The 26,690-nt window shown below is 44.1% G+C and overlaps 1 protein-coding gene across 1 annotated transcript; it reads left to right on the plus strand.

Annotated features, from left to right (window-relative positions):
- The first annotated feature begins 5,567 nt into the window (after window positions 1-5,567).
- PPTC7 (protein phosphatase targeting COQ7) lies at window positions 5,568-26,068 on the plus strand. The gene is made up of 6 exons (XM_032198761.1): window positions 5,568-5,969; window positions 16,197-16,376; window positions 18,954-19,152; window positions 21,319-21,442; window positions 23,440-23,569; window positions 24,688-26,068. The coding sequence occupies exons 1-6, from the start codon at window positions 5,768-5,770 to the stop codon at window positions 24,744-24,746; spliced, it is 894 nt and encodes a 297-aa protein (XP_032054652.1). The 5' UTR covers window positions 5,568-5,767; the 3' UTR covers window positions 24,747-26,068.
- The last annotated feature ends 622 nt before the right edge of the window (window positions 26,069-26,690 follow it).

The following is a 26,690-nucleotide window of genomic DNA, read 5'->3' on the forward strand; positions in this document are numbered from 1 at the left end:
GAATGAAGTTTCTGCATCCTGTTGCTTGAGGGAAAGTAAAACAGATTTTGAAGTTTTACTTCTAATTGCTGTGGTGCTTGTCCAGGCTGGGAGAGGCAAGCCTGGAGGAAGGAACAGCTTGACCATGTGGCTGCTCTCTCCTTCGCTGCCATGGGGCAGAGATCAGACATCTCTTGGAAGAGTCAGACTCAGGGGTTTACAGTCCCTTCAACTGCATTGACTAATCTGCTCCCACCTGATGTGTGGGCCAGTAAAAAGTATAAAGATGTTTCTCCTTCCTGTAAGTCCTGCAAATTTTGAAAGTTGGAATTTAGTTTGTGGTCTTACAGGGAAAGTGGTGGTTTATTGTTTATTATCAGTGGTCATATTCTGCCTTCTGTATCACATGTTCATCTGCAGTGTCATCAGCTGAGATAATTACTAATGAATCACCTCCACTTGCTAGTTTACGGATTTCTTAAGGATTTAAATGATTAAGAAGGACCATGGATAACGCACATGGGAAAATATAATTTCATACGTTCTTTTTGCATCCAGATTTACTTTGCAAAGCTGATGATGTACCACGGGCCAGACTCCTGGGTGAAACCCAAGCCTTGCCAAAATCTGGGGGCTCATACCAAGCACAGATTGGACCTCGACTGCATGTGAGGAGCTGGATGAGTAAGAGGTAGGAGCTGGATGAGTAAGGAGGTGGTATCATTTCTTACTGCTTCTACCACTGAAACAGAATAGAACTGGGAAACTGTTCATTAGGAAAGTATAATGTAATTAATGATGTTTTTCTTCAAAAGTAAGTTAAGTCTACTCAGACCAGCAGTTCCCCTAACCTCATCCCCAATACAGCCTGTAAAAGAAGAACAGGGTGAATGCAGCTGTTGTGTCACTTCATTTTCCCCTTTATTTATGCTTAAATGACTAACCCTGAACTCCCTGCCTCTGGGATGTGATAGTTCAATAAAGTCATGAAGACCTTCCAGAAATATGTACATGCAAACAGAATGTGGTAATCTCCTGCAGAAAGAAACATACAGAAAACAGAAAAAAAATACGTGCTTGACATAGAAAATACAAAGCAAAAGCCAAGTGTAAGAGAAACCATTTGAAAAATCCTACCACCACAAAAAAAAAAAAAAATTGGCCTTGTGTTAGACTTCTGAAGCAGGTTCCAAAAAGCAAACCCCAAAATGTGTAGGACAAGATCAGAACATTAATAAGTAATGTATGTTCTCTATCACAGAGATTTTAATTTATCCTATCAACATGCGTTAATTAATAATTAAAAAGGACACTGTGATACCCATGTGGGAAGTCCTATGAAATGAAAATGCAAGCAGTTTAAAATGTGGTAGATTGCTGTCTATTAAAAAACATGTGAAGGGATTTACTGTATTGCTATCTTAATTTTACTTTAAGCTGCAAGACTTTGATGTGCATTTAAACATTACAGTGCGGCATTTGCAATCCAAACGTTGCGGAATTAAATCCCATCAAGCATGGTAAAATCAGGGGGAATAACTGATCATACACAAACAGAATTAACACATTTATCTCTTACGAAATGCTGAGATGAAGCAAAAAGCATTACCTAAATTTCGGTTTATCTCATCAGGCATATTTTAGTGATTCAGTAAAACTAATTTTTAACTATGTAACTTTAACCATAGCCCCTTCCTTTTAAAATTATTTTAGATTTAAATAGTTTAATTACTTTTACCCATAGAAAAATTATTCTATCCTCAAAAGAAAAGACGCTAGACACTAGAGCTTTCAGAGTAGTGTACCAATATCTGCCCTGAAAGTACTTAAAAATATGCAAATCTAAATGAGTTATCTGGCAAAGTCAACGTGTTTCTCTGCAGCGAGACAATGACAGAAGTTCTGCTCATGCACACATATCCTTGTGATTAAACAGTTCAATTTTATTTTTGGACATTTAAACTAACTCGGAGTAGGATTAGCTTAATAACCATGGTCTTCACAAATTACAAAGGATGAAGCATTCAAGCTGTCTGTTGGCTGAACCTGGGCTGTTCTTTCTGAACACACCATGTAGAGTTTTTTTTTAATCTTTAATTTTTTACAGTTTTAACAGATTCGCTTAGGTTTTGGTGTAAGGAAGTTTTAGTGATAAAATCTGTTCAACGGACCTACGTATTGTGAAAGAGCTTCTGTAGGAAGTGGTATCATTCCTGGTACTTTAAACTTAAAATTAGAAGAAAATCTTTTGAGAAAACACCTTTGTATGTGCATTACTTTAAATATGTGTTTAAATACACCTACTCTAAATAGGTGTTTTCAATTTGATGCTATTTAAAGCAATTTTACCACTGAGAAAAGTAACAGTCGCCATTAAACTATAATAGTCTGTATTTTATAGCAAAGCTGCTTAACTTGCATGAGGTTCTAAAGGAATTGATAAATCAGCTCTCCCAAGGTATCACAGATAGCTGGCATTTGGGAGGCCCTGGCTGCCCACCCAGAGACTGCGGTCTTCTGTCTCTGCATCTTCCATGAGAAGTTTGGTGACGTTGTCCTTTTCACAGCAGCTCCCTGTTTGATATTAACTATGCTTTCTTAACTTCTTCGCAAGGCAAACATTGCTAACATTGCTTTTGCTCTATGACAGATTGCTTTAAAAATTCAAGTGGACAGGCATTTTTAATTAAAGTCAAAACAAAGTCAAATAAGCCTGAAATAAACTGCATTTTAGTTTAGCGCAGCATTAGCTCTTAAATAAATAGTGAGAAGCCTTGGAGCTCTGGGCTGTCTCTGTACAGCAGATGGCATTACAGGTAATATTTATCATACTCCAATCCCGAGGCTAAGATAGTAGGGAGGGAGTATTGACGTCAGCTACAAGTGAATCAGTCTTAATACAAGCTGAAAAACTGCTTGCGCCTTCAACAGTTGATTACATTGTACAGCATTTCTGCTTAGTGCTCCCCATTGCACTTATTAGTCTGTCCGAGCAAGCCTAGCAGGAAGAGTTCATTTTGTTTTGCAGCTTAAACGAACTGATGTAAATTGATCTTGGACTTTGAGGTGGGAAGATTCCACCCAGCTGCTGTAACCAGGGGAATGCCCTTTGCTCCAGTTTTTGTGCCAAATTTGTGCATTTGAGAATTTTAAACAAATACCACTTGGCAGGATATTGGCCCTCAGGGTACAGGAATAATACTGAGCGAGACAGCAGGGCACATACTGGGAGGGATTTACACGGATATCTATCAGCACTGATAGTGAACAGTGGGGGACACCAATCCTCTCATATTTAATTTAAAACGGTAGTTCTTTTTTTTTCTTTCTTTCTTTCTTCACAGGAGCTGAGTGATCTTCTGAATGAAAACCAATAGCAGTTTTTCATCCGGGTGAACAGCAGGAGTGAAAGAGTTCAACAGAGGTTAAGAATTATTACATCAATGATGTTGTCTTCCTCGGCTGTCTGGGCCAACCTGAGTGGGTGACCAGGGATGAGGGATTATGAACTGCTCAGGGCACGCCTAGGAGCCCTTGCTGAAACAGAGAGTCATGCTCTGCCAGGGGTATTTGACAGCCTTGCTCTCACGCTGAGTTTCTCAATCTGTGAGGCATGGCCGGTTGACACAGCGCTACAAGAGAGCGTCCCATCCTGCTCAGAAACACACCGTGATGAGGCGTGGGGAGCTCGTGTTTGGTTGGAAGCAAGGTGGGGGATTATAGATTGAGAAGGGATGTACACTCAGCTGGCATAGGACAGAACACCTTGCTCCATCGGGAGCTGTCTCGAGGCACCCAGCACTAGAGGCAGTATTGAAATCTGGTGCATTAAAGGAGAAAGGACTAGGCCAGGTTGGACATAGCCTAGAAAGAACTTGGACAGGAAGGAGGAAGAAAGAACGAGTGAAGGAAAAGAATGACTCTCTTGAGGAAACTGAAAATATGCACTTCCTTTTCCTGATGTAGATGTAGGAGGGGGTGAGGCAGCAAGGTTTGCTGCTGAGAAAAGCTGCCCTGTGAGTACTCTTGTCATCTCCCACACCCTGACAGGCCATGGCAGCAGCACACCCTTCCCTCCATCCAGCGTGCTGAGAAAATCAGCTATGCGGCAGTTTCCTAACTCACCAAGGCTGGGCTTGGGTCGGTCTCTGTGGTCCTCATGCTTTCCTTCCCCTCATTTTGAATTACAAACGGGCAGATTATTTTTTAATAAGTTTGGATACCATTTGAGCTCGAGGCTGAAATGTTTCATGCATTGTTTCAGCCTTTAGCACTTCAAAGGAGAGGAATATTGTCTTTGTCAAGATACACAGCAGCTGAAACGCGTAGCGTGTGTTAATGCTATTATAATGACGGTGCTTCAGCAATGCTCCCAGTGGGCTGGGTCTGTGTTGTACACCACACAGCTTTTCCTTTCACTGGAGTCAGCTTGGGATTCAGGTTTCACACCTGCCTGGGCCGTATGCCCGTGTATTGTTTTGCTCTTTGCATATATCTGGGTATATAATGTAGCGGTGGCCTCATTATGTGTGTGTATGCAAAGACGTTGAATAAATTTGTGTGTGTTTTTTTACAGCTGCCTGCTGGGAGCTTCCGAAGTGGCATTTTGCACGCCCAAAGGCTCGGGGAGGATGGAGCTGCAGCAGGTAAGGACCCAGGGCTGGGTTCCTGAAAGCGTTGATCCCTGAAGCTATGAGACACCAACAGATTGTGCCTTTGTCTCACGTTCAATTATCACAGTCAGTGAGGTTGGAAGAGACCTCCGAGATCATCTGGTCCAACCGTTCCCCTACCACCAGTGTCACACACTAACATGTCCCTAAGCACCTCTCCTTGAACGCCCCCAGGGACGGTGACGCCACCACCTCCCTGCGTAACCTGTGCCAATGCCTGCCTGCTCTTTCTGAGGAGAAACATCTCCTAATTTCCAACCTAAACCTCCCATTTTTGTGCGTGTGTGGTGACTGTGTGCAGTCCCTTCATCCTTAGCACTCAGTTAGCTGTTACCCCGCTGTGGGCAAGGGAGAACACCTCACATTTACACCAATTTCCCCCAAAATCACAAATATTGTGTGCTGTGGCCCCCAAATCTCTGGGTAAGCAGAAGAAGCTACCCTTCAGGGACCCATTTTTGTGTGAGGAGGAGCTGCCCTCCCGCGCCCTGAGGCACTGACAGGAATTACGAGGTGGGGGGGGATGGCGCTCCCGCCTTACCCCCCCCCCTCCATTTTACCCCCCCCCACCGCTGCGCAGGGGGCTGGCTTGAGGGAGGGAGGGGGGGAGCGCTGCGCATGCGCAGTGCGGCGGGGCGGGGTTGACCTTCCCTCCTCAGGCCGCCCGGCCCCGAGCACGCGCGGGAGGGAAGATGGCGGCGGCGGCGGGCGGCGGGGCGCGGGGGCGGCGCTGCGGGCACCGGCGGCTCTGACCGGGACGGAGGCGGAGCCGGAGTCCCCGTCGTGTGTCCCCCCCCCCCCCCCCCGCGGGGGGTTCGACGGCGACGAGAGGAAGGCGGGAGGGAGCCGCCCGGGCTCGTCAGGGGGGAGCGCTGAGGGCGGGGGGGGGGGGCCGGCCCCGGGAAGTGAGGGGGGGGGGGGGGGGGCGGTTGTGAGGGGCCGGGCCCGGCGTGAGGCGAGGAGAAGCCGGCGTGAGGAGAAGCGGAGCCGGGCCGAGCCCAGCCGGGGGAAAAGAAGGAAGGCTGGCTCGCTGCGGCGGCCGCTCGCAGGGCAGGAGGAGGCTCCGCCGCTGGCTCCCCGCCGTGGTGGCCCTGGGCTGCTGGGCGCCCCGCGCCATGTTCTCGGTGCTGTCCTACGGCAGGCTGGTGGCCCGGGCGGTGCTGGGCGGCCTCTCGCAAACCGACTCCCGCGATTACAGCCTGGTGACGGCCAGCTGCGGCTTCGGCAAAGATTTCCGCAAGGGCATCCTGAAGAAAGGCATGTGCTACGGGGATGACGCCTGCTTCGTGGCCAGGCACCGCTCGGCTGATGTGTTGGGTGAGTACCCGGGGTGGGGGGGTACCGGGCCCGGCTTGGTGGCTGTGGCGCAGCCGGGCCGCGGACAAAGGGACGCAGCCCGGCCTCGCTTGCCCTCTCTGTGTTTTATGACTCTCACGCTTTATGAGCCGGGTCTCTTCTGCTTGGATCAGGTGCTTTGGTGTCTGCAGGGTTCCTGCCAAAAAGGTGATCCTAAATGGTTGCTTTCTGATGAATTCTGTAACATAGGAAGGCGTGAGGCTTCTGGTCACGCTCCTTGCTTCCCATCCTCTCTTTCTCACACTATATGATCCCCTTTCTCAGCACGCCGTTGGCACAAGGTGGTGCGGAGGCCGGGAGCCTAGGCCCTGCCTTTCACCTGTAGCTGCCTGCCAGGCCTGCTGGCTCCCAAGGCCAGAGAAACTCCTTCCAGTGCCTTTCGCTCTCTTTGTCTCCCTAAAAGCTCGGCAAGCTCCATGTGGCATTTGCATTTCCATGTAAAAGACCACTGAATCATGAGCTTCCTTATTCCAGCGCATGCCGTGTCCTTGTCAAGTGAAAGGCAAAGTGACATTGAGACTGGTTTCAAATGTCAAACTTCAGTTTCGGTGTTTGTTGTGGCCTGGTTGCTTGCTCTGGTTTGGGCTCATGTGTAAAATGAATCCCAACCAGTTCAAATTTTTACAAGTGGTGGATAATAGTAGATAATCAGCGGAATCTGTGGTTTATGAGCGGCGTTGCCTTTGACAGTGCTTGACCTTTCTCCTGTGTAGTCAAGGTTGAATTTGGCAGACACTCTGGAAAAGTTAGCTTTTCAGTGACTCAAGTACATTTACCACAATTTTGACATTAAAATAAAAAAAAAAACTTTTTTTTTCCTGTCACTTTAAATTTAAAAAATGATGGGGCTGCCTTGCAGTGCCTCCTGACGTGACAGCCCTTGGTGAGTCTAGAACCCAGTGCTGTCACTGTAACCTGCTTGCCATTTAATGTAGCTGAAACGTTTTTTTTGCCAGGAAGCTGTAGCCTGCTGCTAGGTAACAGTATTGCCGGTTATTCTGAAGGGAGCTGATACTCTAACCGTGATGCTGCAGCTCCCAGGAGGTGTGGGAAAACCCCCGATGCATGTAGACATCCTGCATCTTTTCTTGTGCCAGTCCCAAAGGAACTTTTTCCATTAAAATCAGCTGTTGGGCAGCCGTGCTCCAGCATGTGACCGAGGCTGGCTGCCTTGGAGCTCTTACTAGGCCAGCGCTGATAAATAGCTCAGCAATTGGTATCTGCCCTTAAGAGAAATGCAGAGCATGCTTCACGCATAGATGGACTCTTTGCACGGGGAAGAGAGTAGATTTAGATCCATCGCATGGTATTTAGGGTTTTTGGCCATATTTGGCAGTTACCATACGCGGACCTACAGCTTGTCGTGGCTTCCCACTGGAATCAGCAGAGTTGCATTGCTGAGTTTGTCTTTGCATTAATTTTCATGGCAACTTGGTAACAAACAGCTGTAACTCCGCTAAGGCTCAAGCAGCAAGGACAGCTTTGTACTAGGATGTCTGGTATCAAGAAGACAACTTTAAATAGAAAAGCTGCCCTCCCCCTGTGAAGCTATTTTCACGTTCCTTATTGCTTTTTTACTATTAATGTGTGCCACTAAACCAGAACCGCTGTATTCTGCAAGCATTAACGCTCAGGATGGTTTCTGATGCAATCTAACTTGATGCTTTTTCTTCATCAGTAGTTCTTAAGCTCCTGAACATAGCAGTTTTCCCCTTGTTTCTGCCATTACTGTCACATGTTTGCTCTCCCTTTCTCACCAAATCTTCAACCAAGGGAGGGAGTTTCAGCACCAGTATTGTCCTGCCTTCAAATCCCCTTGCTCTCATTGCAAATCTGAGGTTCCTTAAGTTTTGTGTGTGCGCGTGTGAGCCTCATAAATCCTGTACCAACTTTATACTTGCCTAACTTTGCCCCTTGGCAGAACTACCTGGGCTGAACCTCCCTGAAGCTTTACCAGCTTCGTTTTTTTCAGCATTAGTTTAATGAAGAGGTCAAGTGGCTTGAGTGAAAGTGAGTGCTGGGTGCAATAATACTTGCAGAGAAAAGTAAATGTCAGGTGTACCGCTTGGGGTTAGCCTGCATCGGTGGTCATCAGTGACCACGCTGTACCAGATAATGGATTTAAAACCCTTCCGTGCCCGTCTTTTCCAGAATCAATATATGGAAAGCATGCCTGTGTGGGATGGGCTATGGGTGTGGTGTTCCAGTGAAAGAGCTACTCCCAGCCACTTGGCATGAGCGCTTGCTTGGGCATTCATTTTCTTAGGTCAAACAAAAGTTGACTGGGGCTCCAGAGGCAGCCTGTTTATAGCAGATACAACAATGCCAAGCGCTTCTTTTGTTTTCTGTATGCTGTATGGTCTGAAGGGTGAAAATGCAAGTGTCTTCTAGTCTGTCCTTAGCCTTTCACTGTAAGAAAAAGAAAAGACGAAGGTGTGTGTTATTTCCAACCCTCCTGTAGCTGTTCAAGGCTTGATAAGGCTTGTTAAGGATGTGCTTGAAGCCTTGGGTCTTTGTCTCTTTGACTTCTGGCCGGTACCTACCTGTTCAATTTGCATGTTTCTTCCCATCCTGAGGTTGGGGAAGAATAAGGAACTCAAATCCCTGGTGTTTCCTTTGGGATCACTCCAAGAAAAGGAAATAGCTTTACTGTTACTGTTAATCTCTGGAGCTTTGTGATTCAGGCCTGTGTTTGCTTCCTGCTGCTGCTTGCACCTTTCTGTGTGTTCACTGCTGGTGTCTTTATTGTCCAGACCCTCAGAAAGCTACAGAATGACAAGATCAAAATACTGAAATACCTTCCTGACCTGGTAGATGTTTCTGTACCTGTTCACATCTGAAACCATGCCTCTGTGACTTCCAAGGGTGTCAGTGTTTTTCAAAGCTGAAAAACAAAACTCTTCAGAAACTGACACCTTCGTTTCTTTCTAGTTAGGGTATGAGTAGTTCTTGGTGCAGAGGGAGTAACACATGACTTGAAAATGAACTTTAGAAAACATTTCACTTATTTAACAAAACAAGCTTGGACAGTTAAATGCTGAGCTCTTTCACGCTGGCGATCTTTTCCTGTTGTTGCGATCTGTCTTTTCTTGCTTATTCCTGCCTTATCGGGCTCCCGATCTCTATACTATTTTTTAATGGATTTTCCAAAGTGTGTGACTCATTAGAGAAACGTTACAGCAACCAGCGCGCATCTCGTGACAGCATCACTTCTGCAGTGTCTGCTGGGCAGGAGTTTGGGTGTAGCCTGTGTGACTTGACGACTCTTCCAAACTATTTCTGTCCCGCAGTAGTAGGAAAAAACTCTTTGGCAGCGGGGTGCTGTTTGTCCACCGCGAGTTAAAATTTGGCAGCTGTTCTATCTGCTGCAAATCTTGAGTTTTTTGGGGAGGAGAAGGGGGAAATGGGGGGCAGGAACTCTAAACTGAAAGGAATGGCATCGTATTTGAAAATTGAGTTTGTCATCTGCCTGCCTGGGAGGTATGTAAACCTCTAGGGTGGTGAAGCCCCCAGAATACTTTTAGTCCTGCTGAGAAAAGTAAACTGAAAAATGTAAAAGGATTTGTAGATGAAATGTCAGTGTTGTCCCAGCAACTACAGAGGAGGAAGGGATTCTTCCTCTGGTGCCCGAAGGTCACATAAGACTACGTTAAGTGGTTTATTTGGTGTCATACCTGTTAAAGAGATTGCTGCTTGAACTTTGTATGCTAAAGGAGGCAAGTGGCCGGGTTGTTTCAGAGTGCTGTCTTACCTCCTCTCTTGGGAGAACTCAAGGCATTTTAGAGGGAATAATCAGTGATTTGGAAAAAAAAAAAAAAAAAGTTGTATGTGTCATAATAGTCCAAACCATTTTTTTAACAAGAGGAAAAATATTGTCATTTGTAGAGAAACTAGAGGTTATTGAGAAACATCCCCACTAACAGCCTCACTGATTCACTTGTCAGGGCAGCTAACCCAAATGTCAGCAGGGCTGTTCTGGAGTAGCATTTAACATAACCTCTTAGAAATGTAGCAGCTCGCTCTCTGAGAATGAAACTAAAATCTGATTGTTCCAACAGATCATGTACCCCTGTTTCTGGATGGGCCTGGGACACGGCGTATTCTCATCGCAAATTACAGCTGAACACTTAATTTAGGTGTAAGGGCTCCTGATGCTTGTTGATAGTGGTCACTTTTCCATTCATAAGCAGATCTTAGAGGTTGCTCCTTGAAAGAAAAGCGGGTTCTGTCAGAGATCACAGAAGGAAATAAGCAAAGGAGAACACAGCACAGCAGGTGAGGCATTAATTGCAGCGAATGTTGCAGAAATCCACGACTTTATTTTGGTTCATCTGCACCACTGATACTGTGAGCCTGAAATTACTGGGGCTGTGAGCACTTTGGAGCCTGGCTGATGTCTGTGCTATGCTACCAGTCCCTTCCCAGCACTTAAATGCAAACTGCTGGGAGCAGCTCAGCTCCAAAGCAGTGCTTTCGGGTTGCTCAACACCTCGAGAGGTCAAGCAGTTCTGGCTGTGGAGGGAAGTTTATACAGAGCTCTGAGATAAAAACAACAAAAAAAAAGAGTTTTTAACTGTCAAAATCCACTGAGCAGATTTCTCTGACTCGAACACAACAGGTGGGAGAGAGAGCTGGTACAAACCTGTTTCCTGAACAGCTGTGTATTGCAGCAGGAAAAAAAAAAATGATGAGGAACTGCTGCTTTTTCTTGGAAGTAGGTGCACGATGCAATGCTTTCAGTTTCTCCTTCAGTCTGTGCTTCAACGCTTCTCACGTTGCCTCTTGCTTTGTGTTCCTCCTAATTGCCTGGCCATTTATTCTCCCCGTACCTTTGTAGTTAATGCAAGGGCGGTTAAGGACTGGTATGAATTCTAAAATACACAGCATGAATAAGCACCTTCTCCTTTTGTAACTAGCTACCAGCCGCACGCAACCTGCCTTTGGGGATTTGTATTCCACCAGGTGATTTCTTTGTCAGATCTAAAGGGGGGAGTTGGAGGAAGAGCCACCGCTTGGCTGTAACACGGTGATCCCGTGCGGGTGATCCCGTACACGCTGCCAGCGGCGCTGCTGGGGAGGGTAGTGCTGGGGCTGGGCATGTGACTGCCTTTGGATGGAGAGCTGTGGGACTTATCTCGTCACTGATAAAACAAGAAATCTTATCGGGTTATCTCCATTCTGATCTGTTGACAAATATTAGATGCTGGATTTCAAACTTGTGCAGTGCAGCAGATTGGGCTTTGTTACCATTTTTGTCGGTCTTCTGTATCTGATGCGAGATAATTCCAGTTGCAGAAATAGACCGTTTTGATGTTCTTTTATCTGTGATTCATCGCTAATTCAGGTAAGGCTCTCAAGAAACTTAAAGTTCGGCAGGATGAGTGGAACATCTTACAAAGTTAATTGTGTGTTCGTGCAAAGGCAGCTCCTGATGGCACACATGACACCTTCCTGGTGCTTCCATGTGCGCATTCTTCTTAGCTGCGAGGCAGTATTTTGAAGTTTTTTGAGAGATTTTTGGGACAGGGTGATACTTTTGGCTTCTGGCCATGGGCAGCTTCGTTTGCCAGCCAGCCACAACTTCCACTCTAAAAGCTCTTTCTGTGAAACAGTTTGATTAATGTCATGGTTTTGTTCTGAACTCCAAGCTTGCGGCGTTTTTATTTGCTCTGAATGAGACAGAACATCTGGATCTGACATAAAATGAAACATAAGTCAGCGTGCAGTGAAGAGCCCGTATTGCCAGTCTCAGCACTTGCTGGCTGCTCCTCGGCTTCTGCAGCTAACCCTACACGGGGCTGGCAGTCAAAACATTCCATTTGCATTTCAACTGGCATTTTATCCCGGGTGCTTTTAGCATTTCAAAAGCCTTTTTTTTATCAAATTTCGATGCCAGTATCTTCACGTGCTCGGTTTCAGCGCTGCTGCATCAGTCAGCGTGCCTTGTCGTGAAGCTTCCTTACAACTTTCCCTGTCCCCACGTACAACTCCTTAGGAGGCTGAGGAGCTGGTTTTGGGGCTGACACGTGCAGCCTGTGTTTAATCTGGCAGCAGTGGTTGTGTATTTTCCAGCAGAAGGCGATGGAGTTGTAGAGTTAACTCTCACTGACTCTGGGAGGTCTCTGTGATCTAGTTAACTGGAGAAGCTCATTGGAAGTAATTTATTGTGAAATTTTCAATGGCTTTATTTACAGTGGTTGTTCGTCTAGCCACGGGCATTTCACTATCTCCTGTGGACGTTTGTGCACTTACTTTCTGCAGAGGCTGAAGCAGGGAATATCCAAATAGATATTCTGTATAAAACTTTCTGATTTACTGAATAGCTTAGTAAAATCAAAGATTTTACACAGTTCAATTTCACTAATTCTTTTGTCAGTCACACAGTTTGTTTTAAATACCCAGTGATTGATATTTCATAAGATGGGCAAGTTAAATGTGGATACTGGAGGGTAATACTTAATTTTTTGGTGGTGAAAGGTAAGAAAATCAAAACCTGAGTAACTTCTTTTATTTTTTAGAATAATGGCTATTTAGAATTTTTCCTTTTTTGTTTTTCCTTCTATTAAAACAAAGCTACTCTAAATGAGTACAGCTTGGCATCATTCCTTGCTGGTGATGCTGCTGGTGTCAGTACCCATGAATTTCCCTTGGGTGATAGAGAAAGAACAAGCTAGGATGTAGGAACTGGTCCGTTTTGTGAGTCACACTTTCAGTTCTTGCTGCTTCTGGAGCTTGAACCATCTCACGTACTTCTGCTCCATGTTTGCTGTGTATCCAGTCTCACAAAGGTTTTTTCAAACTGTATTTTCAGCTGTGTTTTTCAGTAGCAGTGTATTTAAAAGTCACATCCTCCTTCCCCATAAAATCAGCCAGTTCATATTGAGAATTTAAAGATAATGTTTTTATTTAGAAACCGTGCTGAAGGTAGGTCCTGATGGCAGCGGCGATCCCTGGCTGGATGCCTGAGCAGGAGGAAGCGGTTGACTGCTCGGGCAGCGTTTGTGCACTGTGCTCCAGGAGCCAACAAGGTCACAGCTTAAATGAAATGAACTGATCTGTCTTTAAAAAGTGCAGTAAAAAAACAAACTGCAGGAAGTCCACGTTGGCCAAATTGGGTGAGGACGAGCAGTTGATGGTGGCGGTGAGGAGCTGAGGAGGTGGTGAGAGCTCGAGTGCAGGCCTGCCCTGCTCCCGTGCCGAGATGGGGAAGGAGCTCACAGCCACGACTGTCTCCTTGCTTCTTACTCAGACACTGCTCCCCTAGGAGTGGTGCGAAGCGAAGTCAGGACCTCCAGGTGGACTGCCTAGAGGAGGGCTTTTGGGAAAGCAGCTTTAGGACGCTCTGCTGGCTGTTTGCAGCTTGCAGAAGGCAGGCAGAGCTGCTGCAGGGCTCAGGACAGCGTGAAGCGTGCTGCCATGAGTATGGTTCAGGTTTCCTGCCTGAAGTGAGCAAAGAAAATTACGTGGCATGCTCTTATTTTCACTTTAAAATTGAGGTAGGTTTTGATAATTAACCTGACCAGGTGCTTTCTCTGGTGACTTGCTTTCCCACACTGAGTACTAATGCTCTGGTTTCTGTTTAAGTATTTCCTGAGAAGACTGAAGCCAAGATGACTTACTGAGCTTTTGAGGGAACTCCCTAACATCTCATGAGCTTGTTCTGTATCAACCTGAGGAACCAAAAGCACTGTCTGCACAGTAGCTGTCAAACACTGCCCTTTTGGTTAACCCCATTAAGCCTGTCCCTGAAGTGATTCTTGCTGTAATCAGCCAGCAAAGTTCCAGCAGGATTGTGCTCATTTCAAAGGAAAAAAAGCTGCTGCTGTGGTAGCTTAATGTAAGGTGAGCAGTCACCCAAACTGATGCTCGGTTGCTATTTCAAGTTGTAGGTCAGAGTGGGAACACTTTTCTTGTTGATCTCTTACTCCAGGCTTGTTTGAGTGGCGGCAGAAAGCAAAGGTTTAATCCAGCATTAACCTGGAGCTGCGGGACCAGGGAAGGCAGGTTGGTTTGCTCAGGCATTGCGGGGAAGCCAGGAAGCTTTAGCAGGAGCTTTGTTCTAGGGACTGTCCCAAAGAGGGGAGCGCAGGGACCTGCCTCCCTGCTCTGTTCTTCTAAGAAAGCGACCGGACAAAGCAGGTGTCCGAAAGGTTGTGCACTATTTTTGGGAGAAATCTGATTAATGTTGATAGGCTGTTGAGAATCTGGATGTAGCCTCCTGTCAGATTAGAGTTGGTGCCAAGGGCGCCTCTAAACCTCCCGTCTCAGTTTCAGATGGTGACCAACGTGAAGGGCGTTTGCAGATGAGGCAAACTGAGTTTTACCACTTCAGTCACATTTTTTGTGCCTCTGCTAATAGTGGTTTTCTTTCCGATGCCTGAAAATCAGCACAATCTGAGCTCTGAGACTGGCTCATTGCACCTTTATCGTGAACACACCATTTTAGCTTTACTTTCCTGCAGAAACCTGGGCTGGAAGAGGCCAGCCCCTTAGGTGCTGAAGATCAAAAAGATTTGGGAAGGAATTCTGATTAGAAATATTTTGCTCTCATAAATAGTACTTCACACTTCCAGCAGCATTTTAACTTTAGCATTAAAGCTGATTGAAAAAATTCAAAATACCTGGAAGCCACGTGGGCAGCAGAATATCATTTACTGTCAGTGACTGGTCACAGTAGATAAAAATGAAGACAAAGCCCCGTGCGAGCGAGCCCATGACGCTTGCCACAAGTGTTGGAACTGGATAATTAAACCATTTCTTTTTTCTGATGGCCACTTACCTTCATTTTTTGTTACCCGCTTCAAAATAAATTTAAAAGCTCTTTTCGTTTCTTAAAGGTCAGTGATAATTTTCCTAATTTTGTGCATGCGTCATGTATTATAGCATTTCTCACTTGGGAATTTAGGTGCAATTTTTTCTCCCTCATTTTTAGAAATCAATTTCCCTCTGTTTTTTGGGGATCAATGTCTCTTCACTCCTGCTACACAGCCCTTTATTTTTTCCTATGCCATGGAAAGATCTCCGATTGCAGCCTGACAGGTCCTAGTGCCACCTCACACACATTCTCCCGGAGGCACCAGGGGTCAAAGTTTCTCTGGAAACTTTGTAGTTGGCTAAAAACAGCTAAACTGTGTTTGAGGAAGCTGCAGTGGGGGCACTGCTGCTGTTCTAGCGAGATGGTGTGTGCCTGGACAGAGCTCAGAATGCTGAGGGTCTGATGTGCAGCATCTGCTGTGTTGCTCCCGACCCGGTTCAGGAGTTTTATCTGTTGTAATATTTGTCTGGCAGATGCCCAAACTGATCTTCCTCTGCGTATGAGACAGCAAAAGCACTTTTCTTGCTCTTATTTCCACTGATTTCCACATCAAACCACTATGAACAGTGATTGACCCAACTGTTTGTCTCTCCCTGGCCATGCCATGTGCATCTCTGGTTGCTCAGAATGTTCCCAACCTTTGGCAGAATTGGTTGAGTTTTCTGATGTCTGTGCTGTTTTGAATGACAATGGAAATTGATGGGGCCACAATCAGTTTTCCTTCATTTCCTTGGCTATTCCTTGGCTAAAGTTTTAAGCAACAAACTGTTCTTGCAGACGTAGGTCCTAGCATTGTGTTGGTTTGTCTGTTGTTTCTTATTTATTTTATTTAATGGAGATTTAGTTTTTGCAGAAATGGATAGTACTAAGTAGAAAAACGTCATCCTTATTGTGAGCGGGTAGCTCGAGGAGAAACTTCGGGGCGTTGACTAGTGGGGAAGATCTTTATCATTTCAATCCTATTAAAAAATCTTAATGACCTTCACATTTAAAACTAATCATCGCTCTTTTCTTCCCTTTTAATGGGCTAACCAAAGGTTAATATGATTGAATTCCTTCCAAAATTCCGCATCAGTTTTCCCTCTAGTGAAGTCAGCTGTCTCCTTGTGAAGTTCACATCATTTGACTTGTACCTTCTTTTTAGCAATTCTGATGGTGTACAGAGCTTTGTCTAGCAGCTTGTATCAGAAATCATCTTAAAAATGTTTAGTGATTTATTTCCCTTAATCACATTTTTTTCTTTCAAGCAGGTGCCTTGTTCTGCCTTTCAGATATTGAATGCCATAAGTGATGTCAAAAGTTAAAAACCTCATTTTGGAAACCATTTCTGTTCACGTAACTCTTGTTTTCTGTTTTTTGTTTTGTTTTTCTAGGGGTAGCAGATGGTGTCGGTGGCTGGAGAGACTACGGGGTTGACCCTTCTCAATTCTCAGGGACTCTAATGCGAACATGTGAACGTTTAGTGAAAGAAGGACGGTTTGTACCAAGTAATCCTGTCGGGATTCTCACTGCAGGTTACTGTGAGCTGCTGCAGAACAAAGTACCTTTGCTTGGTAAGAGAGCAGAAACACGTGAATTGCATGTGTTGTGTGCTACCTCGACATGTACTTAATTATATACAAAAATATCTGTATATAAATATCTGTATATGAAATATAGAATATTCAAGTCTTTGTGTGTGAAGGGTGGCGATTCACCAATGCTTGCAGAGTTTGAAAAATGAGTTTGGCAGTAGAGCCTGCTATGGCACGCACTCCTTGTATAAATAGCTCTTCTCCATTGAAACCTCGTAAGGGTTGTTTGTGGCTTTTTGTTTAAGCTGTGCAAGTAAAAATGTTTTCTGGTGATAGCTGGATGCAGTTCTACTTGCTCCTTGCCCTACTGCTCCCGTTGCCTTTTATGTCCAACGAACTTTAAGCCTAACAGCTTGACTTAAATAATTTATGTCGTATGATCACTGATACCCTGGATTTTTTTTATAATTCCTTGCAGGGGAATCTTTACATATTTTTCTTCTGAAAGCAAACAAAAGTAGGTGCTTAGCATGTCCAGTGTCAAACTTGATTTTAGGCAGTGCTTCCAGCTGCTTGGGAATGGTGAACAGATAGGGAGGTGAAGCGTGGCCTCAGCTGACAACCTTGAAAACGGAACACGTTTCTAAAGGGCGGGTGACCTCTTACGCACCAAGAAAGTGTTACCCTGTGTGATATGCATGCTTCTCACCTGACCTTAAACTTCTCTGCCAGAAGAGCGCTGCGTAAGCTATATTTAGCGCCTCTGCTGAGCTTAGGAACAGATGTTCTTGCATTATATGCCCAAAGAATAGGTTCAAATCTCAGAAGTGACCTTACGTGTCACTAAAACAGCAGTGGTGGTTAATTCCATCAGGATTTTGCGTGTCTGATAGTGCTCATCTGTGCGAGGCAGATGCAGCTGGAAGCGACCCCAAATGTGGGCCACTGGTGAGAGCTCTCAGCACTCCCTGCAGACAGAGGCAGCCCCGTGTGGCTTGACCTTTCGAGGGCTGAAACGCGGCGTATGCTGAGTCACAAGATCTGCATTCCACACGTGGCCTCCTAGTTACACTGTGCTAATACAGTTAAAATGTGAAACTAATGATCCTCAGCGCTTCTCCTGGAAGAAAATACCACTACCAAGAGCGGTATTTTTAGAGGTAGAAAAAAAAAAAACACCTCTGGAGCTACCACAGCAACGAGCAGTTAGAATTTATTTGAAATAAAGTGGAGGGAGAGGACTTCATTAGGGAAGATTCATTAGGCATGAACTTTTCCTTCCTGTTGTGTTTTGGCTTGATGTTTAGTTCTACAGAATTGAATCTAGCAAATTATTTTTAAAACAAGACTGAAGTGGGAGGAAATTGTGCCATTTATTTAAAAGCTATTCTTATCATCGCAGAGCAATCTTGGATGGTGTCATATATAAAATATGAATCTTCCCTTAAATACTGCTTTGACTTACCATTCACCAAGAGTGGAGAAGGTCGTGTATATTCACCAGAGAACAAATTAAGTGCAGGGTTTTGTGGGGAACTCCCTGGACTTGGAGGTGAAACATCCAGAACAGGTGATGCCTCAGGCCAGCTGGACTCGTCTTGTAGGCAAGCCTGATCATACGTTTAGCTCATCAGAAGTCTGTGGTCTGTCCGAGACACAGATGTGCTTGGAAACTTCTGCTGCAAGAGCATTAGGATAGAAGATGAACCAGAAAACTGTCTGTTAGCAGATGGCATGGGGAATTCTGATGGAGGCAGTTTGAAGTCAGGAAGAAATGCTGTAGCTGTATTTCACGCTCTTCAGGAGTTAATGCTCTTCTGGTGGTAGTGCTCCTGTTGGCAGAAATTAAGCAAGCACTGTTTTTCTGTGAGTGTATGGGTATCTCTGCTGTAATTTCTGTGGTTTGCCACCAAAGTTGACAGCAACCTCCCCATGAAGGAATCGAGAATGCTGTGGTTGCTGCAGGCATGGCTGGGGTAACACGGGGTATGGTTGACTAGTAGCCACGTTTCCGTTCTTCCTTTAATCCAGAACAGGATTTGTCTCCAGAACATGTTTTCTTTAGACTTGTGGAGTTAGTGCCCTGAACGCTTGACAGGATTATTATTTTTTCAAACAAAGAAGGTAGCTCTGCAGAGCCTGGCTGTAGTGAAAAGTGTGCTCATGTTCTGACAAGAATAATGGAATGCTATCTGAAACTGCTTGCAACCAAGTATTTAATTGGAGTGTTTTATTTACAGCGGGGGAGTAAAAATATGTGGAGAACACCTAGCATTGTGTGGCTGCTACTGGAATTCTATTCTCTTAATGCTTTCAGAATTTCAGTATTATAAGTGACTTCTGTAAATCCAGTCTTATAGCAGAATGTGCTGACATATGTTGGGATGGGGAAGTGTAAATGAAGTGGAACAAAACAGGTATTTGTCAGCATGACGTGTTTACCAAAATCAAAGCCAGTATATAATTTTTTTTTTTGCATTAATCATAATATTTCCATTTATCCTGATCTCTAAGCTTTGATAAATATCTGAATAGTTGGATTATGACTGAAGTCAGTGAAAGAATAAGGGCCGTGTGTAAGGCTCGCTCCAGTTACCATGTTCTGTTTGCTTGCAGGAAGCAGTACAGCTTGTATAGTAGTTCTGGACAGAACAAGTCATCGTTTACATACAGCCAACTTGGGAGATTCTGGATTTTTGGTAGTCAGAGGAGGAGAAGTAGTACATCGTTCTGATGAACAGCAGCATTACTTCAACACTCCGTTCCAACTGTCAATAGCTCCACCAGAAGCGGAAGGAGTTGTCTTAAGTGACAGGTAAGAAAGGAGATCTTAAATTTTTAATCTGTGTATGTGATCAGCTCTCAAAAGGTTGTGGCTTTACTGTCTTGAGAGTTCCTCGTATAATGCAGCACAGCATGTGGGATTTAAATGTGCCCAAGAAAAGGTTCTAATATCTGCCCTTCTGTCTTTAAGGTACCGTGAACGCTTCTTACTGTGTACTTACTCAATTTTTGTAAGCTGTTGCAGTCAAAATGCATTGGGTTTGTGCTCATTCATTCAATATAGAGTGTTCCTGCAGTTTGTGGTGTTCAGATCCACAGACCAACACTGCACAATGGAGCTGCTACAATGAAGGCTGCAGCCGGTGATTGTGCCGCCCGTCCTGCACGAGTGCCTTGTCTTATCAGCGGCTTTCCTTCCCAGTCCCTGTCTGTGCTCTCTTGAGACTGGTTTGGAGTACGCTAATTTAGGTATCTTGGCAGCGAGGTAGCAAGTGCTTGAAGAATAGAGCAGAGGGACATGTGACTGTAACTCGTGTTTCCAAGCCGCTGTGTCTCCAGCAGCATATTGTATTTGACCAAAACGAGCAAAACTCTTGTTTGGCGGAACACCAAGCTGGGAAATGAGAGTAATAGGAAAGGACAATCTGTTCACAGAAATGAGTTGTTTCAAAGACAGACTTGTACTTGTGTCTTCCCTGAAGAATGTCAGGCTGATAAAAATCCTGTGACTGCATGAAGTCTAACCAGTAAAATAAAATAAAAGTGAAGAAAAAAAAATCAGCTTTCAAATACGTATTAAAATACTGCTCTCAAATCAATGGTTATACGGTCATTAAAGTGATACCCCTCTTCTAAATACAGAAGGATGATAAATGGATCTTAAAAGAGAGACCACAGTAAACAGAGAAAGCAACTTAAACTTTTATTTTTTTTTTTAAATCTGGAGGCTTATGCCTTAAGGGTTGTAACTTCTAATGCCAAAATAGCTCTTTTTGAAAATGTTGCTTGAAAGCTGTTGAAACACCCGATCATTCTTGCTTGTGGCTTTGTTACGTCATCCTAACGCTGCAGGGAGGAAACCAGCATAAAACCCTGAAATGAGAACCCTTAAATAATCTAGCCTCTTTATTAGGCTAAGATTAAGTGATTGTTTGGAGTTCCAGAACTATTAAAACCTTAATAGTTCTGAAATTCAGTGTCTTGTTCAAAAAATAGCACAAGGATAGCTGATAACATGATAACGTCCAGTGGAAGTCAGGAAAGCAATCTGAGTCATCCCACATTAAGGAAAGTGCAAGATAAATGAGCTCCCACACTTCGGTTCTGAATCATGATTATAGCTTTCTGGCTAGTTCCTGCGCTGTTCTTGACATTAATTAGTACTTGTGCTTGTTGTCTAAATGCTTCTCCAGTATTTTTTTAATTCATTGTCCCAGTTAAATGCTTAAATTCGGCTACATATGGGGATAGGCAGGCGATCTTAACTCTAACCTTGTTGAAGGTGCACAGCAGAAGGGCTGCTTTCCTCAGCTGATTTCTGGCATAGCCAAATGGCGTGGCATGCAGTCATTTCTGCCTTTTAAAGATCTGTGAAAAATCCTTGAAAATAAAGGTTTTGTAGTTACATTGCTTCTGAGAATTGGATTCTGCAGCAGCATTCATGGCCAGCATGGATATTTTCTGCTGTAATGTATTAAACGTAAGTAGACCAACCAGCTGTGGTCTCCTGGTAGTGATTTTCAGACATGCTTCATGTTCCACTGCAATAGAAAGTGATTCAGAATCCGTAAGTGGCTTGGCCGTTCTGTTAGGAATTGTCCTTTCAAGTACAGCTCTCTACATGTTGAAGATGGGCGAGAAGGAAGCCCTCGGCTGCCATTCCACTTAATGGTTTCCATGGAGACACACTTGTGAAGCGGATTAGTTTGCAGGATTGTTCATCTGGGAATTGTAAATGCAAATCCTTTGTGTAATAGCTGGAACATTACCTGTTTGCAATCACAGGTCTTTTGTTGTAGCTTTCTTGACAAGCTATCCTGGTGCAAAAGCTCCACGGTTGGTGATTATTTCTTTCCTTTCCAGCAAAACATGTAACAATAGCGAGTTACAAAAGCTGTTAATGTGCTGGGCTGACATTGCTTGGTGCCTTAGTGAAAGCTGGAGGCCATTTCGTTGACATTACCTGTCATTTTCACAGCCCTGATGCTGCCGATAGTACTTCCTTTGATGTCCAACTCGGAGACATTATTTTGACTGCGACAGACGGACTGTTTGACAACATGCCTGACTACATGATTCTGCAGGAATTAAAAAAGCTGAAAGTAAGTGTGTGTGTACAGTCTGAATCTCGCATCTTTTGCCCTCGTCATCCCTCGCTGTTCCCACCAGTTCTTTCTGAGCACACAGCTTTGTGTTACACGTGAAAGACCCACCACAAAGTGCTGCCCTTTGGAGACTCACCCCCTAACACCACGTGTGAGCAGGGATGTTGGCCCCAAAGTGCCGTCTCTTGAACCCGCACCCAGGCTGAATGCAGAAGCAGCAACGTTGGCAGAAGTTTCCAGAGTAACAGCCAGGAACATGTCACTGACGGGTGCGATGCGAGGGAGCCACCGGGGGGATAGGGAGAGGTGTTCAGCAGCGGGCACTGCCCTTGGCCAACTGCTCACAGGCTGCATTTTATCTGCGCTTGCAGGTTGTAGATTACATACGTGAAAATACAGCGTTCTCTTTCGGGCCGTTCAGTGGGTGGGGTGAGGCATGAACTTAATTTGGAGGTTTTTTGAGGACTTACAAAACAGCAATTCTAAAGTAATCCGAGCTGTCCGAAGTGTGGGCTGTGTGTGTGTGTGCGTGGAACATTTTGAACGTTCTGATAACAAAAATTCGCAGCGACTTTTCCAGATTAGTCACCACAAATACTTGTTTTAAATAGTAAAAACACATTAAACTGTTTTAGTTGGGATAAGAGCATTTAGCTCGAGGCTATTTACTTACAGAAAGGAAAGTGTACTTAAGACGTATCAATATGTATAACCTCCCCAGGGAAACTATTTTGATGTTATGAAATGCAAAGAAGTCTCTGTAGAATTACAGTGTGGTTTTAAAAATGCTTTGCCTGCTCTTATCCTGCAGGTACATAACCGAGAGGCGGTGTCAGACAGGGAATGGGGCTTTGCAGACAAAATGTCTGAGGCCTCTGCCTGCGTTTGAGGTAGACTCTTGCGTTTCCCCCTCCCTGCAGCCCCTTGCTGCTTTGTCTCGGTGCGATGCTCGGGGCTGACATTGAGAAGCGTGTCGCTGCGCTGCGGAGCGGAGCGTGGGATCGTGCCGCAGCACAAGCTGTCGCAGGCTTTAACCTGGTTACTGGAGGTAGCAGCAGTGCCGAGGATGTGTCAGCACGGTGCTGTGGTTTGCAGGGACGGGTTTGCTCGTCTCTGACCTGCGCGGCTGTTATTTGGGCTGTAGCTGCAGCACATTTCTGCTTGCGGTACGCCCACCTTCCCTGCCCTGCGCAGACAGCCGGGTAGCCTGCTACACGCTGGAGGTTCAATTCTCTTCTGGAAAAAAATCGAGCTCCACCTATTGGCGTGTTTGGGAAAGGCACTGAGGTTCCCTGTCGGGTAGGAAGTTCAGCCAAAAGTTAATCGTGTAAGAGCCTGCTAAGTCGCCAGGCTGCAGGGAAGACTTTCTGAGATGACAATGTCGTGTCATGTTGGCTCGAGTAAGAAAAATACTGGAGAAAAGCAACAGGGATACTGGGAAAAAAAATATATATATATATATGTGAAATGCCATCTGTAAAAAGGTCAGTCTCTCATTGAATTATTTCTCATCTGTTTTTCAAAGCGTTCCTTCTCCCCCAGGCGTGCTCCTGCTGATTTGGGCAGGAGACTCAGACTTCAGACTTACCAGTTAAGGTGTAAAATGTACTTAATTCAGCTGAACCTACTTTGTGAGGGAAAAACAGCTCTTTCAGGGTGAACCACTAGTATTAGCTATCAAATCTGGTTCCCTAAGGTGAGACCGTTTAGTCTATTTTAAGTATTAGTCTTCTGAATTCTAAATGCTACAAATCATCAAAAAAAAATGAGCCTTAAAGCTTCTGGTCTAGGCTTCAGTTGTGAAGATTTGCAGTTCTAACCCAAGTTTATTAAGCCTAAGACATGGTTAGACTTCCCTTGGGAACAGAAGGTGATAACCAGAGCCCTAATCTGTGAGAGAGGGCAGTCAGGGATCTGCAAAACCAACGTGCATCAGTGAAGCAACAAGCGATAGATTTATTTATAAAAATAAACTTTGTTTCTCGTTATTTTAGAACTCCAACTACGAGAGCATACAGCAGACTGCGAGAAGCATTGCTGAGCAAGCTCACGAGCTGGCATATGATCCCACTTACATGTCACCATTTGCACAGTTCGCATGTGACAATGGATTGAATGTGAGAGGTAAGATATTTTTTTCCCCCCTCCTCCCACTCTTGCTATCTTGAAGAAATCTTGAGCAAAGTTCTGTTTCCAAATCTGATAGGAGAAGAGTGTTAAGAAATGTGGTTGGCAGCAGAGCGCCAATCTAGCGCTCCTGGCTTGGCAAGGACCCCAGCTCCTGACGCAGGTCATCCCAGGCCCCAGCTAATCAGAAGCCTCCTGTGGGGAAGTAGCTGGAACGCAGAGAACTCTGCACTGATTTTTATTTTTTATGGTTTAATCTAATACGTAGGCTCTTGGCCCGAGAACCCAGCCTGATACAAATTCTCCCGGCTCCCAGGAGAACTGCACTTGACCTGTTCTTAGGATTTGTGTGTGGGTTTTCTTGTTGTTAGTGTGTTTTTTTTTTTTTTTTTTTTTTTAAGTTTCCTATTCTTTTGATGCCTTTTAGTCGAGATTCTGCCCACTGTTGGAATTTTGTTGTTCTTTCTGACTCTTCATTAATGTGTCTACATAATGTGGCTACAAAGCCCAGTAATGAATCTTCTGAGTCCAGAGGACTTGTTTGACCTTCTGGGTACCAAAATACCCATCTGAGCTATTTCTGTAGGATTGGAGTGATGTAGCTACTGAGTTTTGAGAAGTGATTATCAAAAGGGTTAAGTAGCTTTTAGAGGGATGTAGAATCATTAATGCTGAAAAAGACCTCCGAGATCATGCTGGAGAAGATGCTGGAGGTGTTTGGTTTTACAGTAAATTCCTGAGATGCTTCCTGACTGCAGCTTGCCTGTAACAAAACAGACATCTTTTTTGTAGATTTTTTTTTTTCATCGCATACAATATAAATAAAAGGCTTTCTGCTCTACTGGCTAACAGTGATGCTCAAGGTTCTATGTACCTTCTATTAGTTCATGATCTCACTCTGGCTTAAAAGGAGAGAGCTTTTTTTCTAAATGTCATTGCTACCCTCAGTTGTACAGCTGAGAGGAAGTGGAGGAAGCAGAGTTCCCTTGTCTACACAATACATTTTTTGCATATTTAAACCAGCTCAAAAAGAGCTTTCCATGGGGGAGCATGACAGGCTAGAGGAGGACAACCCAGTGTGGTTTGACAACAGTTTTATTCTTTCCATATTGCAGGGGGAAAACCAGATGACATCACCGTCCTTCTTTCTATTGTAGCCGAGTACACAGACTGATCTGCCGAGTGCCAGCTTCTGATGTTTTCATTATCCCCGAGCTCCTCGCTTCACGTACGGTTTCCTGCTGGCAGGATTGCTTTTGTCCTTTGCAGCTGATCTCAGCAGCCAGTTTTTGAGCTCGTTGCCTGTCTTGAGACACAACTGAAATCCTTGTTAAGAACCACTCTCGTAGTACACTGGTCTTTGTCTGCCAGCAAGAAATGAAGAAGTTCAAGGCTTGAAGCATGTCTTTCAGAGCTTAGTAATTGTCCATAAAAGGGGGAGGATCAATCCCGTATCGTTACCGCATTTGAAATGTGACTTACTTTCAGATGAGTAGAATTGGTTTATCATCTTTCAAATTAGATTCAATAGATAAAACCTCTACAGGAGGGCATATTATTCTATCTACTAGAAACATTCACTGTTCATTAAAGGGTATGTTACAGAACACAGTTTCATAAGCATAGTCTTGTTACAGTGATAGCTGAGGTTTCGTGTTTCTAAGTTCTGGTTTTCAGGAGATTTATAACTGCTGTAAACTTTTTGCTCTTGCCATACATGGTGTCAGCCTAGGAGCCTTTTCTAGTACAAAATTTCAAAAACATACTTAGGTCAAGTTGTATGGATGCAAATGTGTTGTGATTTCAGGTGCTTAACTGTGATCTTAAAAGTTCTGCAGATCATTCGTCCATAATGGGCCTGATATCTGGATGTTTTGGCTGTGGATAACTTTATTTTTTTTAAAGAAAAATTATAACTCTTGTCTCAAGAAGCCAAGATGGTCAAAGTTGAGATCCTTCGAGCATTTTAACCCATCTCACCAGCACAGGATGACATGGCGTAAATGCTACAGTGGGAGGCTGCACAAAGAACAGATCAGCCTCAACTCTGAACATCTTCACTTTTGGTGGATAACCTTTGTTGTTAACTAAACATGATTTGTGTTAATATTGCCACTCTTGCTTGTGTAGAACAGCACATGCTGGACCAGTTCAAGCCCAGCTGATCCTTGTATTTCTGGCTCTCAACCACGCACCTCTTTGCTTATGCTGTGGCAGCAGCAGTAAGTACATAAATGGAAACAATTAATGAATAATCAGCAAAACTTACATTTCAGTAACTAAAGTTTAGGGTTTTCAGAATGAACCTTAATGATGTTTACAGTTATCTAACAGCCACTTTGCAATATGACATTTCCTTTCGAATACAGTAGCTCACAATTGTTCCCCCTGTTCCAGCAAGCTTTCCTTTCTTTTCCGAGGTTCATACAAATAGCTGATAGCTGTAAAGATATATATATTTTTGGTCAGTTTTTCATTAACTTTTTTGCTGGTAGAAGAGTATGTAGAAATAAATTAAAGCCATGTTTTTATATATATAAAAAGTCGGGTAATGTTGATGTTTAGGTGAGTGCAGTTAAACTTGGTCAGTAAGTAATCTTACCTGCTCTCAAAAGGAGATTTTTACTACCTGGTTTATTGTATTAAAACTGTTTAAGTTTGAGGTTACCTCAACTTGTTTAAAGAATTTTTGTGGACTTGTACTGTATATTTGCGTAACTATGTCAAGCTTTTATTTAAGATCATTTAACATGTACCATGTACATGTCATTTTACTATATTTCAATGCATCGTGCTTGTAACAGGCATTTCATTTATAATAAGAATAAGTGATTAATTTGGAAGCTCTTCAGTAATTTATCTGCTATTCCTAAATTGGCGTAATGTTAGCTCTCTATTTTAAATCACCTTGTAATTACTTGTCAAAATGCCTTAACTACCCTAACTTGACCAAAATACTATTTTGGTGAGGGTACGGGGAGGATTCTATTAATGAAGAAAAATTACTTAGTTTCGCGATACATGGAGCAGTGAGTGGTGAATAACTTTGCACAAATTGTCAGTCCTTCTTTTTTAAAACTGAACAAGCTGTATCTAGCTGTCTCGTTAGAAGGAATGT

Source organism: Aythya fuligula, chromosome 17, assembly GCF_009819795.1.
Source record: "Aythya fuligula isolate bAytFul2 chromosome 17, bAytFul2.pri, whole genome shotgun sequence".
NCBI lineage: Eukaryota > Metazoa > Chordata > Aves > Anseriformes > Anatidae > Aythya > Aythya fuligula.